This window comes from Hoplias malabaricus, chromosome 3 (genome assembly GCF_029633855.1).
Source record: "Hoplias malabaricus isolate fHopMal1 chromosome 3, fHopMal1.hap1, whole genome shotgun sequence".
Lineage (NCBI taxonomy): Eukaryota > Metazoa > Chordata > Actinopteri > Characiformes > Erythrinidae > Hoplias > Hoplias malabaricus.
In genome coordinates, this window is record NC_089802.1 from 48,383,607 (window position 1) to 48,400,790 (window position 17,184).

A 17,184-nucleotide genomic window follows, 5' to 3' on the forward strand; every position below is an offset into this window, starting at 1 on the left:
TGGAAAAGTTTATCACTCTCATTAATACTCTCTCTGTGTCTGCACATATTCAAATATTTTCTTTGTTTATATGTAAATAACCTGAATCTTCAATGTTTTGCCAAAACATATGTGTTGTCATCACAGCTCAATGTCATATTTCAGTTCTTATGGTATACACACACACACACACAAGCAGAAAAACATTTGTCATATGATATTTTCAAGAACATTGCATGCAATAATATTTTCTTTGCTACTAGAAATGGTCCCTATAATCTTTCTAACAGTGATTCAAAAACAGTACCTGAGGCACATGTTCTAAAAAAGCTTCTCTTCAGCATTCAGTCCCTCTGTAAGCCAGGCCTCCGTTTGCCAGAACATATTTATCAGGGGAATTTTGAAAAGTAAATAACTCAAAGTGGATTGATGAGAAATGGCACATTATTGTAGAAAAACATTTTTAAATGTAAACTTTTTTAGCACTTTAAAATATTTATGATAGAGTCTGGAGATTGCAGGACCCAAAATGGCTGTTTTACTTACAGTCACATCTATGTATTTTCTTTATTTTGCCTTAGAGTGGGTTACCTTTACCTCTCTACCACGTAAACTTTTAGCTATATTTTATCTCACAGCCACTGTATAACAATGACTCTGGGGTGCATGATAGCCATTTTATATAATAATGGCCTGTGAGGAAGCTTTTAGTGACACTAAAATCTTCAGCAATCTGGTTTCTATCTCACCCTATTTGAAATGTTCTGAGTCTGAACACTTGTTATTGTCAGTATACTTTGGGATGGCTTTAATATATCTAATTCTTGGGTGGTATTTCCATTTAATTTGTTTTTAAAATGTGCTTAATATAATAACCAGAAGCTACTACGTAGTTTACGTAATTTATTTTCTGAATGTAGGTTTCTGTAGCTCTCTCAAAAAAGATTAGATAAAATCTGAGTGATTGGTCTCCCCCTAGTGACTAAACAGAGTTGTTACACTAATGATACTCTCTCTCTCTCTCTCTCTCTCTCTCTCTCTCTCTCTCTCTCTCTCTCTCTCTCTCTCTCTCTCTCTCTCTCTCTCTCTCTCTCTCTCTCTCTCTCATAAAATTGTACTTAAGATAAGCCAAGGGTAAGCCTGCACAAAATTCAAGCAAATATTACGGTCTATTATTGTGTGAAAACTAATTCTCCCTCTGTGTGTGTGTGTGTATTCTAAATGTATTCTAAATGTATTCTACCACTCAAAATTATGTGTGACGTATGTAAATACGTCAAACAAACGCCAGGGGGCGACATTGTACTTTGATTTTTTTATTTCACGAGTCACACGTCTCACACTTGAGCTGGCTGCGTTCAATCGGGGATTTCGACCGAATTCTGTCCAAGTTTTGTTATAACTCTTGAAGATCTCTTATCATCTAATGACATCTTTAAGGTTTTTACTGCTGTAATTTCCCATTCACATTAATCTCATTTATATTCCAGGTAGAACCAAATTTAAATAATTAAATGGGCTCACCCTTTCTATCTCCTTGGAGAATTGTTCTACAGATATTCCCCACCCGAATAGCTGCCTATTCCCTTTAAAACGCAAGTGCAGAGAGGTCTCAGATAGTAAATCAAGGCGTTGGAGGTTTTGTACAATTTCCCTGTCCCTGCACACTGAGGTAATTAGCGATGCTTTGTCCTGCAGAGGCGGGTGACAAAAGAACAGGAAATCCGGTCCCTGTGGCTCATTAATCAAAGAATATTATTCATGCTGCCATCAAACAGAATCAGCTATGTGGATGAGAGCTGCATGTCTATCTGATCCTTTGAAAAGACAGAAACCTAAAGCTAGATGACTACTGATTGATGTTTATATGAACGTGTGAAAAAGAAAGCTGTGTGTGTGAGGTGTGTGTATGTCAGAGAGAGAGAGAGAGAGAGAGAGAGTCTACACTATTGTTCAAAAGTTTGGAATCACTTTGTAAATATTCATATATAAAAATAAAATAACATGTATGTAGTTCCTTTTATGTGTATTTGTATTTTATTTTCGAACAAGAGTAAGTTTTAAATTTGATCACCACAATTTAAATTATGCTGCATAAAAATACATTAAAATAACATGATGCTCACATTTTACTAGCATCTACATCATCTTTCTGGACACATTTTTCTTCTTCTTTTACAGTGAAATGTATTATCATTGTATGTTAAAAACACAGATTCCAAGCTTCCGAATTATCGCCGGAATTAAGTTAAGAATATTTTTGTAGTTTCTCACAGACAACAATAAGATTAAATTCCCACGGCTTAGACCCAAATAAACTATCTCACATCTCCTTGAGTCATAGTGAACATCTTAATGAAGCCACACTGTGCTCAGGTTTAGCAAAATGAAAATGTTCTTCTGCAATTAATTTAAATATCAAAATGATGGTAATTCAGTATGGTCTTGCATTCCTGTTTTTTCTCTAACATTGTTTCTGTTAATTACAGAGTCATCAGAGATCAGTATTAGAAAACAACACTCTCGTCTGGGTGTGACTTTTTTGAAATGGTACAGATATCTATGAACCATCTATGAGACATGCACCAGCCATAACACAACAGAGTAGAAATGCTTTGTTAGTGATGTATAAAGCTTTTGCCCTGTCTGTTTCTCTGCATGAACTTTGATCTTTGACATCCCATTTCTAAATCCTAGAATTCTAGACCTTCAGACATAACCTCATCGTTAGGCCATGCACCTGACCTTTGGCACACAGCCCCCTTTGGTTCATGCAGGTCTTCCAACATCGCAGAGGTCAAAGCAACTAAACTGCAACCCATTTTCAATCCTCCACACTCAGCCAAAACAAACACAGATGCCTGGCTGGAGCAAAACACCTGTCTGCGTTGGCTGGAATTTGCTTCAGATGTCTAAAAGGGATTTCAGCACAGACCAGTTGTTTGTAATAGTCTTGGGCCTCTTTGTTAGCTTTTACCTCTTTTAATATTTAAGAAAGTCTACGTATTCCAGCCTCCGTCATACTTGTAAGATATATACCACCTGGAGTGTGTTGTGAGATAGATCTAACCACATTATCTCCCTCACACCAACATTAACTTCTCCTTTTTGTCCTGAACAGAAACTGAACTTGTGCTGGTCAGTTTTGGAATGTTTTAAATCAGTGCACATTTTTGAAATTCAGCCCACAAGTAATGCCATATGGAGGTCCACATTTTTCAACGCTTTTCTCAAGCTGCATGAGTCCAAGAGAATCCTTGAAAAGGAACCCCCTGTGACACTTTGTAATAATGTAATACTGTACTGTAATAAATATGAAGCTATAACTCAGTCAGCCTGTACATTTACACCTCATTGTACCAAATAATGCTCCAGATTTAATAAATAACAATAGCAATAACAATAACAATATATATATATACACACAATACACAGTACATGCAGTCCTCATGCTCTCTTCACGGAGGCAGCTATTCATGTTCGTTAGGAAAAAAATAATAGCATAGTAAAATGTTCTGCTATAATGTTTACCTTATGACTTGATGTAAAGTCATATAAAGCCATAATATAAAAGTAATGAGGCACATCAAATGACTGCCTTCTTCATAAACTCGTTTGTTATTTGATGTGTGGCTTCCTAAACGGTGTGATATCACACACATAAAAACATCAGCGTGAGAGCCAGTGTATACATCAGTCAGATGCTACTGGACTGTTATGGTGAGGTGTTATTGGCTTATTTAAGATTGTCACTGCTTCCAGGACTTACGGCTGAGAACACATACGCAGGCGACGTTGATCCTAATAAGTCTCCAAGCTACCAGATTCTTGAATGAAGTCAATGCTCGTACAAATGTATGTGAGTTGGTGCAGTAAGAGTTCCAGTGTCGACTGTCAATGCCCAGACAGCCTGAGCCTGGGGGTCTGGTCCCACTACATGTGGTCTCAAAGAAGTATTGCTTTTTCTTAACATCATTGATGGTGACCTCGGGCAGCACTGTCACCTCATTGCCTGAGATGTCTGTCGCTTTGGTCTTATTCCCCACCCAAAAACTGACACTTTCACAAACCGAGTACACCCCACGGTGCTGGGGCTGCTGCCCTGCTCTCCGCCTCGTCCTGCCTTTTGACCCCTGCTGCTCCCCAGGTTGGGAATCAGGTGGATGTTCACTGAACAGCACACGAGGTGAACGATAACGTCTCTTATTGAAGAGTTTGGGGTCCACGGTAGGTGCAGAGTCAGACACCCTAGTACCATCCTGCTCCTGGTTGCCATTCTGCGGGCAGATGTCTCCCGCACGCAGTGACAGAGTGTGGCTGCAGAACAGGAGCAGCAGGGCTAGCATGGACCACCGCATGGGCACACCAGGACCTGCAGGAAAGAAATAATAATAATAAATAATAAAAAACTGAAAGCAAATTAGAATTAGGACATAAGCACTTTAGATGAAAAAAGTATGGGCAATTTAACTCTTATCTTCATCAGATATAAGTTATCTTGATGTTACTGGTGGTCAACTGAAGTATCCTGTATTATAACTAGAGGTGGGCAATCTAAAATAATATCACGATATTTCAGGTCATTTTGGCGATAACAATATTCTCCTGGATATGAACAAACACAGAAAATTTAATTTAATTAACACACTATTATTGTTTTTTAGTTCATATGTTACTTATTTTATAAACAACCTAACTTTTGCTAACTTACCAATATTCTGACATTGTATAAAATAAACAATGCAGTATATAAATCTACCCCACAACTAAAATGAAGGAAATTTTGTGTGCGCACATGAACAGCAAATGCAAAAAAAAAAAAAAAAAACATTATACAAAAAATACCCTTAAAGCTTCACAGTAAATAACAAGACAAATACAGAACAGTTGCTCTGCTGAGTCAATGTGGTCTGCCTGCTTGGGTTAGAGCTCACATTGTCTGTTAAACTCTCCCCGTGGTGTTGTTGACTTTATTCGTACTCAACTGGGGGTTTCTTCTTTAGGTGGTAAAACAGGCTAATTGTGTTTCTGAGTTTTGTGGTTAAAGGCTTCTTTCACATCTTACAATAACAGTGGTTTGTTGTACATCAGATATTTTGTAACCAAACCACTACAAAATATCTGATTTTAAAGCAAATCTTCCACCGCAGAGTAACTACTTTACATCATACTCGTGGATGTGCTTAAGTTACTCACATATGGAATCTACCTCATGTTTCATTACGTCATTATGCAAACAAGTCAGAACATCACAATTATCACTATGTTACTTGTTCTTATCTGGTATTATCTTATTTTCCACAATCTAATTTAATAACGGGGTGGCACGGTGGCACAACAGGTAGTGTCTCAGTCACACAACTCCAGGGGCCTGGAGGTTGTGGGTTCGATTCCCGCTCCGGGTGACTGTCTGTGAGGAGTTGGTGTACCAATCCACATTGGTAGGTGGATTGGCGACTCAAAAGTGTCCGTAGGTGTGAGTGAATGTGTGTCTGTGTTGCCCTGTGAAGGACTGGTGCCCCCTCCAGGGTGTATTCCCGCCTTGCGCCCAATGATTCCAGGTAGGCTCTGGACCCACCGTGACCCTGAACTGGATAAGCCGTTACAGATAATTAATAATTTAATAACATTAGTTATTAGTTTTTTATTATTTCAAATTCAAATGGTCAAAATTAGTGTCATGTCATAAATTTAGTATAATGGAATTTAATCTGCTTATTGACAAATAGATGAGGAGAGAAAACCCCCCTGGGCAGGAACAGGTGTTACATTCATACAGGATGTGCAGAAAAGAAGAGATGTTCTTAATGTCATGAGGCTTCTTTTTACTGTATTTTACTTTGTTAGCCCGTTAATAATAAAAAATCTAATCTCTGGACAAATAAGAGGATTTGGCATAATTTTTTTATTGTACTGCAGTAGATCTGCAGTATTAGTCTACATCATTTGAAACAGAGAGCATTTAGCAATTAAAAGAAAAAAAAAAGATTCACCTCAAAGTTTTATGCTTATGTGACTGGCATTATTGGAAAAACACGGATTTAAAAACTGCCACTCACACATTTACACTTCAATAGAAACACAAAGGAGCTTTTGAGCTTCATTTGTCAAGTGTATGACCCCTGTGCAGGCCATGCTTTCTCTACAGAAAAATACAGGAATAGAAGCAAAGACTATGCAAGACTTTGGAGCACTTTGAAGAGGACAGGCGTTGTAAATGCAATGACTGTTGAGACAGACAGGCTCAGAAAGTCATGACTTATCTTTAAACATCTGTATTATATGACTGTCTAGCTTCCACTGCAATGACCGCATGGTGCAGGCCTGTGTTCTGTATCTTCCACCCGTCAAAGTTGTAGGTTTAGGTGCATGTTTCTTTCAATTTTGTACTTACCTGAATGAAGTTTAAAAGAAAACACAGTACTTTTTAAGAACTGTTTAGTTTAGAAACCTAAGAATAAAATGTAAAATATATTTAGCTGAGCAGTATTTTTTTAAAGCAAACAAGCAAACAAAACTATTTATAGTAATTTGTAGTAATTATATAATATTTTATATAAACACCACACTAATCATATGTTCCCTGAGTTTGCACAGTACTGTATGTTTTCTGAAGTAAAGAGCTGCAAGCCAAGTAATAGTCTTTGCTTGTCATCACTTGACTTGATCACTTGTAAAAGTAGTGAAATACAGGTGTGACGTTCATTTACCTGTGAGACGTGCCCAGGTGAACTATTCTTGTGTACCTCAGGGTAAGTGTTGTTGGTTCATTGTGGTCTGAGCACCCAAGGCATCAGGGCATCATCTCTCCCAAGGATTTCTGTCTAAGAAAAAAACAACATTAATCTCTAATCGAAATGCCTGAATATCTCCAAAAGGGTTTATATTTTAACATTAATATTTTTGCATTATATTTGTCTGTTAAACTGAATTACATTTCTTTTTTGGAGCATTTCATTTAATTTGGAGTACTAGGTTAAGTAATTGTTTATGCTGAAAAGCATCTGGACTATTCAAACAATGTTAATAAATAAAGGCATTACAAGCTTTACATATAACAGCAGGTGTTAGGCTGATTATAATGCTGCAGTGCTGCACTTCTTATTTTTCATATTTATTTAGTCATCACCTGAATCATTATATTTAAATAGGTAAATATCTAAATTCATGTTTAAGATTTGAATGGAAATAACAGACTTAAATTACCTAGTCAGGGTTCTGTTTCTATTTGTAACTAGGTATATACCACCAAGTGTGTTTTCCTTTTGTTTAAGATTTCAAAACTGAACTGAAATATTTTCAGAACTGAAAGCAATTTCATGACTAAACATATCTCTTTTGTTGGGCAAAGACTTATCATTAACTGTGAGTACAAGTGGTAGCCAAATGCTTTTCAGCAAACTGTTAGAAGGGAAAAACATCAGCAGTTGTCTACTGTAAGAGTCACTGTAAAACTTACATTCAAGGTAAATATATATTACTGTAATGACCCTAAAAACGGAATGTGCTTTACGAGTTTCAGAAATCTACATTTAATCTAGAGCAGACAAGGAATGTTCATGTGAATTACTCTTAGCTTAGCTCTAACACACTATTACAACTGAACACCTAGCTCTAATAGTCATGGTTCACCACTGTAAAACACAGCGTGTCTAACGCATAATGCCCTCCATACCCACACACTGTGGGCTTCATTGCCTAGACATACACAGTCTGCCAAAGTTTGCTTGTCAAACTAATGCCACTCTGGCAGTGTTAGGCCAGTGGTTTTTTTATTTCATTACTGGTATGTGGTGGTTCATTTATGCAAGTGTGTGTGTCCTTGCTTAGGTGGTCTAGGAAACCCTTAGTTGCTGACCTAGAGCTCATTAGCTGTAATGGAGTCAGTTTAACACATTCCTTCTGGCGTGGCCACCAATTGTCCCGGCGACACGTAGAATCCAGAGAGGGAATAATCTGCCTCTAAAACCACCGAGCGCTTTCATATGGTAACAGTTCCCCAGTGGCACGTGTTTCAAAGGGTAATGTGAACCCTTCCAGTTGCAACCACACACACACACACACACACACACACATTCTTATCTGCCATCGTAGGCCTGCAAAAGCCAGCGCATGTAGCAGAGCTCTGAGTGAGCATTCATGTGTAGAAGAGCTCATGGATGAAGCATGGCTTTGTGCTGGCTCTGTGCTTGTGGACTATAGAACCCATACAGCACAATCAGTATAACCAGCTAGAGTGAGCACTCATTTATAAACCACTTTCTTATTTCTAATGTTTCTGTTAGGGCTGTCAATTTTAACACCGCCATTTTAAATAATAAGTTCCATATACTTTTTAAAGGCTGTTGTCATACTTTCATAGTTTGATCCCAGCAAATATGCAAATGTTGCATGTTTAACATTTCTTTGACCCATGCATGTTAGTTCAGGCTGAAACTCAGCAGCTCACACAGTGTATGTGGCCACAATTGTAGCCTTATCATTCAAAAACAGATTTTAAATTGCTGTTGCCAGCTTTGGCAGACTGATTGACAGTGCAGGAGACTTACGGATAAATCAACAAGTAGCAAACTAATAAAAAGCAAAAACACTGTGGAAAGCTACACAGAAAAGTGGAAACAGTTAGCCAAGAGAGACATCAATTCATAGGCATAGATTTGGAAGCGACAATAACTCATTCTCTTCAGTAATTCCCACTGAATGTTCTTTGTGGCTTAGCACTTTAACAACGTGTCGTGTTTGCTTTGGCAAATTGTGCAATATCCCCATTTATTATTACATTATTCTGGAAATTAATTTAATCTAAGATGGTTAGCATAACTATTTATTACTACGTGCTAATGATTAATCATGAGAATATGAATGATGACTTATTTGTCATGAGCAGTATATGTCCCACAGTGTGAAAGTGAACTAAAAACTCACTGCTCTGTTGTAACAAGAAAACACAAGCAGAATGGTATGCTGTAATCACAGGGGATTTGGAGCCCTTGATTTCATGATATATAATGTCATTGGCTGGAACATGCAACCACTCACTGCATTTTCCATGGGGAACTGTGTTCATGTTTTTCTAAATTCTGCCATAAAAATATATGAATAAAAAAGTAAATATTATTATTCAAATGCTAATGGCAGAAAGGAAAAATAAAACTACTCTTCTCTAATTAAGTAAAAAAGGACAATTCAATGATACATAATGATTGAATTATTTATCCATTCATTTATTGTCAGAGTATCCAGTTTAGGGACACGGTGGGGGGAATGGGAACACACTTTACAGGGGCTGCCGGTACTTCACAGGACTATACACACTCACATTTATGGACATCGCCAATCCTCCTACCAATGTGTGTTTTTGGACCGTGGGAGGAAACCAAAACGCTCTGAGGAAACCCATTAGGACAAAGGGAGAAAACCCCAAACTCCTTATAGACAGTCACCAGGAGCAGGGCTCAAACCCACAACCCCAGGTCCCTGGAGCTGTTACAGCAACACTACCTGCTGCGCCACCATGCCACCCTTGATCAAATTATAATAACATTTACATTCATAAACAAATACATATTTGTGTTTAGAGAAATATAAATTATTACAATATAACAACCCCTACATAAATGCAAAATGTGAGTCTCAGTTCTGATATGTGATATTTCAATTAGAATCTGCATGTCACTGTACACTTAAACATACAACACAAACAGCCATAAAGACAGAGGTTAATAAAATATTATGTGATGGTGTTTATTCTATACATTCAATGCAGCAGAATATCAGTATGTTCATGTGGTTATAGACACATTTTTTTGTTTAAAAAGCCCAATAGTGGATGCATTACGTGTTCCAGTCTTGATAAACAATAATAAACACATGCATCATCCCATTTTTATTGTCATGAAGAGCAATAGTGCATGTAGAGTGGTGTAGTAGCTTTCTGAAGCATGTTGTGATATATTGGTGCATATCTGATTCCATAGGTGCTGACCATGACAAGAGGAAATGGGCCTGAGTTATTATAGCAGTTCAGCCGGAGTGAAGCAGCCCTGAGGGGGCTTAAAATGTAGTAGAGCTCTTCCCACACACCTGTGCCACTGCTCTGAACGTGGACAAGCCGTAAAGTACCTGAACCTCTACCGTGGGAAGGGTCATCCTTCTGGAATGTGACAGACAAGACAGGTCACAGGGTTCTGTGTCTGTCTGGACGTCTGTATGTCTGTCTGCTTATCTGTGTGTGGTCTGCATTGTTTCAGGAGCATGTAGAGGAATGGAAACCCTACAGCCAAAGTCTACATGTTGATTTAGTGTTAGTTGACTATTTTATGTGGCAAAAAGGAAATGTTGATATGTTCCTACTTTTTTTTTTACACTTTGCTGTGTTCCAAATTCAACTCGAAAACCCTTGTTAAGATGTTAAGACCCGAAACTACTTAAAATTGACAGTGCTGCAAAATTCAGACACCACCATTTATTATATAATGTTAGGTTACATAGTTAAGTTATTCATTTTTCTGCCCCAAGAAATAGTAACAGAAGCCTTATGAACTAAATATAATTTATTATGAAATGAATATCGTTTTCTGCAGATAAAAAATTTTCTGCAGATTAAAAAGTCTTAGATGTAAAACTGTCTGCTTAGAATTAATTTCTAACACACTGAGTGATGCTGAGTTCTGGGCTTTGGGGGGACAAGTTATTGTTCCCAGAACACCCACAGTCTCTACGTTTCAAGTGCAGTTTACTTTTTAACAAATTCTTCCCCTTTTTTAAGTAATATATTCCTCACATCAACACATTCTTTACACATTTAAATATCTCCTGATAAATTCATAATTTGTTTTGGGGTCACTTTGACCAAAATATTATACATTAAAAAATACCCAAATGCAGTTACATAATATATCATTGCTGTCCAAATAAGTTTTCTTTTTCTCAGTTTTTGTTTTCTTTTTGTTTTCATTTGAAAACAGCAGCTGTCCTTCACATTGAGTGATAATTTCATGAGGAATGCACCAGTAGAAATGCTCCAAAGAAAACATTTTACATTGACCTCCATTGAAAAGTGAATGTATCTTTTATTCACTTGTAAAATTACTCTTTAGTATATACATGTTTGTATTTGAACAACTATGATATCTGGAATGCTCAGGGAAACAAAAGTATTTGTTAGGTACAAACAAACAAACAAACAAACAAATTCATGCATTATGAACAATTTTTATCCTGCTATATAGGTTTTAACTGTGCGGGAATGCAGACAATATTCTAGTTGCTGTGACCATGTGAGGTCTTTCAGAATGTAACTGAAACGCATTGAGTTTGTGATGTGATTGTAAAAGATTATGTTTCTGACTGCAGTAAGTAAAGCAATTAATATCCTGTAATGGAAAACATTTTTAATGAAATTCCCAAAACTGCAATAAGAAACATCAGTTTCAAAACATTGGCTTTATGTTACAATGATGAAGCAGAGGTACTTCCAGGAACAATAAAGTGTAACCACTCTGAACTTCACATGGTGATTAGAGCTTACCTCTGAGATTTTTCCTCAACAAATATACACACATTCCAAAATTGTGTTGTATCGCACATGCCCAATACCGAACAAATCTCAAACAAACAGTTCTTTGGGATAATAATGGAGTTTCCAATGAGACACAAGATTGTGTCATTCATCGGGGACCAGTGGAGACAGAAAGACAGTGTTCTTTGTAAAACTTCATTGAAAGTACTTTCTGAACAAACAGATAAAGGTTTGATTTGGAATTGTAAAATGCTTTAAGGTCCAGAATGTTTTATAATACCGGACACTTGGGATTTGGGCAAAGAAAACCAGCTGTGCCTGTTATGTAACAGAAAAGATATGAAGAAAAAGATAAAAATGTACAAAAAGTGACTCTTTCACCACTGATTTATATTCACTGACTCATAGTTTGTTTTAATGGCTGAAACAATCACAAAGTATACCATAGAAGTAATTCGATAATAATAACTTAGAGCAATAGAATCGTTAAAATAACTGCTCCCTCAGGGAAAGATAAACCTATAACAATCATGTCTAAATTCAGGAGCAATCCTTCCAAGGTAAAGTGCACTCCAAATGGATTGATGCTTTAGGCCAAGTGGTTTAAAGGAAAGTTCGCTTCACCTGCCAGCTAGCTTCAGCTTGCTAAGAATCTTGGAACCAAGACAACCTTTTTGCCCCATGGCCGTTGTTCAGTGTGAGCAATCTACACAGGATAATAGCCTGCAATTGAGACCAAACGTTGAGTTTGCCATATATATGAAAGCCTTTCTTTTTCTATTACTAAAAGGGTCTAATATAAGTAGGAGCTCTATTACTGTGCTCTAACTATTAGGAAATCACAGCCATGCAGAGTAAGACTCCTGAAAACAGGACACACATCTGTCAGACAGACTGGATTCAAAACAGATGTGCTGGATCCTATGACCAGAATCAGCAAGTCCAGGTAGAATTAACAATCAACTTAAATGTCTCCTTTCTGCCATAAAGCAGAATCTGTTCATACAGCTCATGGTCCCTGGTGGCAAAATGTCCTCAAAACAGCATCGTCCATTTAACATGCTCAGGCCTGACGAGAGGTTTTTCAGACATGTTTTACTGACGTTTTACTCAGCAAGGTTTTCAGAACCCTACATTACTCGTACACAGCAGAGTATGTTATGTCCAGTGTGCCTGCTGGGTCTGAAAATGAGCGTAGAGCCATATATTATATCAGTCACGCACATTCTCCTGCATATTCTCTGGTACTGCCAACCACTATAGACAACAATAACATACTTCAGAAAACTACACAAGTCCCAGATAGGAACAATCAAAAAAACAGCCACAGCCACTGAAAGCCAAAAAATACTAGCCTTCTAGATGCAATTCCTGATTGTGACTTTAAGCCCTTTCCTTATTCTGTACATAAACACATCTATTAGCGTGCCATAGACACTGTTCTCAGGCTCTTAGACAGTCAATGATACTCTACATGGACAAATTTGATAGTCTCTCTATGGAGTCAAACCACATTCCACAACTCCTAATGTCCAAATTGTGTTCCTTTTTAATATTCAATATGAATGTGGCAAATGCAAGGGTTTGGGCTCTCAGCCAGTGAATACTTAGTAAGGCCTCCTCTGGCAGAAATCATAGCTTCCAAATGTTTCCCGCCTGCTAAGAAAAATGTAATGTTTACACCAGTGAAATGTTGCGTCAACGTCTTTTCCCTTCATTTCTTTTCCAATTCACACAAAAGTACAGTACACAACATAAACTTTTACTTCTCATTTTATTTGCATTATCCATACAGTTATCTGTAACATCTGAGGAGATGCATATTATGTCACATGCATGTACCAACACAAAGTGTGAGAACTACTCCACATATTACAGCTTTTCCCCCTCTTCTGTGGTAGAAATCCAGGCAGCAAGCCACCACATTACTTAATGGCCTTGTGAGGAATCACAGATTACAAAATAGAAATGTTCAAAAGTACCTTGTCTATGAAAGAAGTAAGAGGCTTGAAGAAATCCGTCTGGCAGAAATAAAGACATATTTACACTGATTCAGAAGTTTTAGCCAGTGAATCATGACTTTACAAGCACAATTGAAAAGGAGAAAAAAAAAAGGTTCCGGATGCCTGTAAAAGTAGGAAACGACATCATGGGTAGGTGAGTATAAACTATTTCGTTGCTCAGAAATAAACACTTGGCCTTTACATTCTCTTCAACAAGAAAAGTTGACTATGCTGTTCTTTAGAGAAGAAAGACCAAAAATATCAGACTTTTCAATTCAGTTTTATTAGTTACTGCATCATGAGTATAATTTGAATTAGAAAATCAATATGTTAGTCATTTTACAACCATTCTGAACAGAACTGAATACTCTTAAAAACCAAGATGGGAAATAAAAAAAAAGTGTTTCCCTAGAAGATCCTTTAAAAGCTGTATTGTTTAAATTGCGTGACGGTGAAATATCGGTTTAAAGTTAAAGGTTTTTCCTATCCTACACACTCAGGTACATTGTTGTTCCGAAACGCACAAACAGTGTAAATGAGGTGAATATTTTATATGATTTCATTATACATGTGTGTCAATTAAAATAACGATGTAGGTCCTGTAGATAACATGGGGCATATGAATTCAACTTTAAAAATCTAAAATTAATATAGAATTTGGTGCAATAAAGCACTGAGGGTACCACCACAGTTTTTTGATAGTGTTTTTTTGATAGTGTAGAACCAGGTTAAGGCCAGAAATATTTAAAAAACCTTTCTTTTAAGACGGTAGCATATAGGCCAATCCTGAAAGCTAGAAAATTATTTTTTGTGTTTTGTGTTTGTGTTTTTATAAAGAATATAAACATTACTAGTGGGCTGCATTTTTTAAACTAATGGTTGCTCTTGTTGCGGAAGACACATACTAATCTTTACAGTCAAGATATCTCTTAAATATTTCACATGCTGTATTTTATGGAAAACGGACACACTTATCACATCGCTTCAGTTGTCCAACAGGGAGTAAGGTTTCTTTGCCTTTTCTGGGTGTGATAGGATTGTTTTCTCATCTGATTCACAATGTTTATACAAAAAGTGCTGAAGGTCTTAAACAGATGAGTATCTTTCCATTCAGACTGGACAGAGTTGTCACGAAAGGGTCTTCTCTCAGATTACATGACCTGATTTTGGACCCTGTATGTGAGATATCACCATCAGCACGTAGTGGAGCATTTGGCAGAGGAATGCATCTTCAGCTTTGCTCAATTTCTGCCTAAAACTCCTGAGGGGTTACAAAAAGAGCCAAGTGTTTTAGAGCTTAGCTGCCTACAATCAAGTCACCATAGAGCACCATTCGCAACACACCAGGCCTCGGGCCGTGTGCTTAGTAGTTTAGAGTAGGGTCCCTGCCCCTGTTGTTTTCCTCATACCCCAGTCCATCCCAGATGTTCAGATTTACATTACACTTCATGGCAGCTGTATACAACTGTCTTCAGCTCCTCTAAATATTGAAATTAGTTGCAAAGTTTAGATGACATGCATAAATCCTCCGTGCATGAACCACAGGAGATTGCTCATCCCCAACTAAAATAAACAAGACTTAAAGCAAGTGATATACACGTGTTTCCCTGCCACACACTATTTCAAATGCACCAATGATGTGTACACAAACAGAAGGTTTTACTTTGGAAAAGAAGCTGTCATTATAAAAGTAAGCAAAGTCTACCTGAAGCAAAACATATCAAGCCATTTAAATGAAGATGGATGGTAAATACAAATTACAGCCTCCACAGGAGTGCACTTAGCAAAGAACACACATTTGGTGTCTGCTGATATCCCCTACTGAGTGACATCTGTTCTACTCCACTTAAAATTATTAAGCATTTTGATATTAAAAATGTGATCATGGCAGTTTTAATAATAAAAGCAATGTATTGAATTTGGTTGATAGAAATATGTACATATTTTTAAAAGTAATTTAATAATGACATCCAGAATGAGTATCATTTTTCTTAATTGGGTTTTTACTGAAGAAATATTTGAACTCGACTGTCTCTCAGAGATAAAAGCCTGAGGATGAGGTTGCTTTCTTAAAATGCAACTTTCCGTCTTGCTAGTGGTTTTTATCTTTATAACTATATTTTTATATATGTATGTTTCGGTCTCATTGGTAATATCTCCAGAAAGGTCATAGCATAAAAGCATGCACCAAAATGTTTAGGCTGAGGGGCTTTGTAAATACATTCCAACCACTTGGATATGCTTTAAAAAAAGGCCAATCACCTTTTATATAACTTACCTCATTTTAGGTGCAGGAAGAGGGGAAACTACAGACAGCATCGCATAATGTAGAACAAGGAGAAAGTTGGCTCTAGCCCAAGTCTTGGATAAAGGACTCTAACATTATTCCAACAGTTTATAGAAGAGTGGAAAAAAGACGTGTGAGAGAGTTTCTCATGGGCAAACACCTGCATCTATTGAACTTATTTCAGAGGAAAAATGGTAAATATTCCAGATAGTTTATATCAAAATTTAGATTTAGAGCTGCACAGGGATGGCATGCATACATTTATGTTTATCAGAGTGCTTCAGAATTGAAGCCACGTGTTAGCACAGTTTTCTATTGTATCTTCAGAAGGAACACGAGACAAGTTTGACTATACCCATTTACACTCTACAGCAACAATATGTCTCAAAAGTGCACACGAGTCCAATTTGGCATGAGTGCCCCTCAATTTGTCATTTGGTAAACAAATATTGTTTTTTTTCTCTTTGTTCTACCTACAAAGATTTAACTTTATCCAGCTCATTGAAAGCATTACATCGTCAACCCAGCTGTTAATTTCTATTTAGTCTGGCCTTGATAATTGACCCTCAGTCCTCAGCACAGAGTGTTTATTTTTATAGTGCTGCTCCTGGGCCACATATTTCTTTTCTCAGGTTTCTCTGGTTTTTCTTCAGGTAATCCCAGCTCAGTAGGGGGAAGCCCTGAGGTCGCAACACTGAAACCCCATCAAGACTTTTGCAGAAACTCCTTTGGAGAGGGGCAAGAAGGATTAGTTAAACTAAAAGATTGCTGTTCATGTCTTAACAGCTTGATGTTTTAGGTGATTCACTGTGTGCGGAATTCTTGAATTTTGAGCCAGATTGAGAGCACCTTAAATGACGGAAAAGTAGAAATCAGCAGCTGGAGGGCAGGAACAAACTGTTTTCTTTACTTCACCCAAAGAATTGTGAGCGATGTTTGGGCATCCCTAGACAAATTATGTACGTTGTAGATTTTTTTTTTTTTTGGTGGAAATAAGTGTGCTTCCTCAACAGAACAAACACTTCTGTAAAATGAAATGTTATATGCTATATTATTTATCTTGCTGAATGCAACAGATGAAATATATATATAAATGGTGCAATATACTTACATTAAAATGTACAACAAAAATTTTTTTTTTCAAGCAACAATGAATACATTTCAATATTTTTTTTACCCTTTGTTGCCCAAATACTATTTCATAACACCTAAAAATCTGCAGTACGCAGGTTGGTCTTCTGTTCTACTCAAAAGCCTGATGAACCTTTGAGTACAGAGTAAGGGCCTGCAAAGATAACGCCAGCTTGGAGTACATTGGTTAAGCTTCTAAATATCTGGAGAACATCAGAACTGTTGGTGTTTGACCTGTGTATCGCTGAGATAAGCAGAGAGAT

The 17,184-nt window shown here is 37.1% G+C and overlaps 1 protein-coding gene across 3 annotated transcripts in view; it reads right to left on the reverse strand.

Moving 5' to 3' along the window:
• Positions 1-2,120: 2,120 nt before the first annotated feature.
• ngfb (nerve growth factor b (beta polypeptide)) overlaps positions 2,121-17,184 on the reverse strand; it is a 28,581-nt gene continuing 13,517 nt past the window's right edge. For 2 of the 3 annotated variants that reach the window (XM_066665750.1, XM_066665749.1), the window contains exons 2-3: positions 6,690-6,803; positions 2,121-4,351 (exon numbers count right to left, since the gene is read on the reverse strand). In XM_066665750.1, the coding sequence (XP_066521847.1) occupies positions 3,729-4,337 (609 nt within the window). In that variant the 5' untranslated portion in view covers positions 4,338-4,351; positions 6,690-6,803 and the 3' untranslated portion in view covers positions 2,121-3,728. The remainder of the gene's footprint in view (positions 4,352-6,689; positions 6,804-17,184) is intronic. The other variant, XM_066665748.1, reaches the window with a different exon arrangement.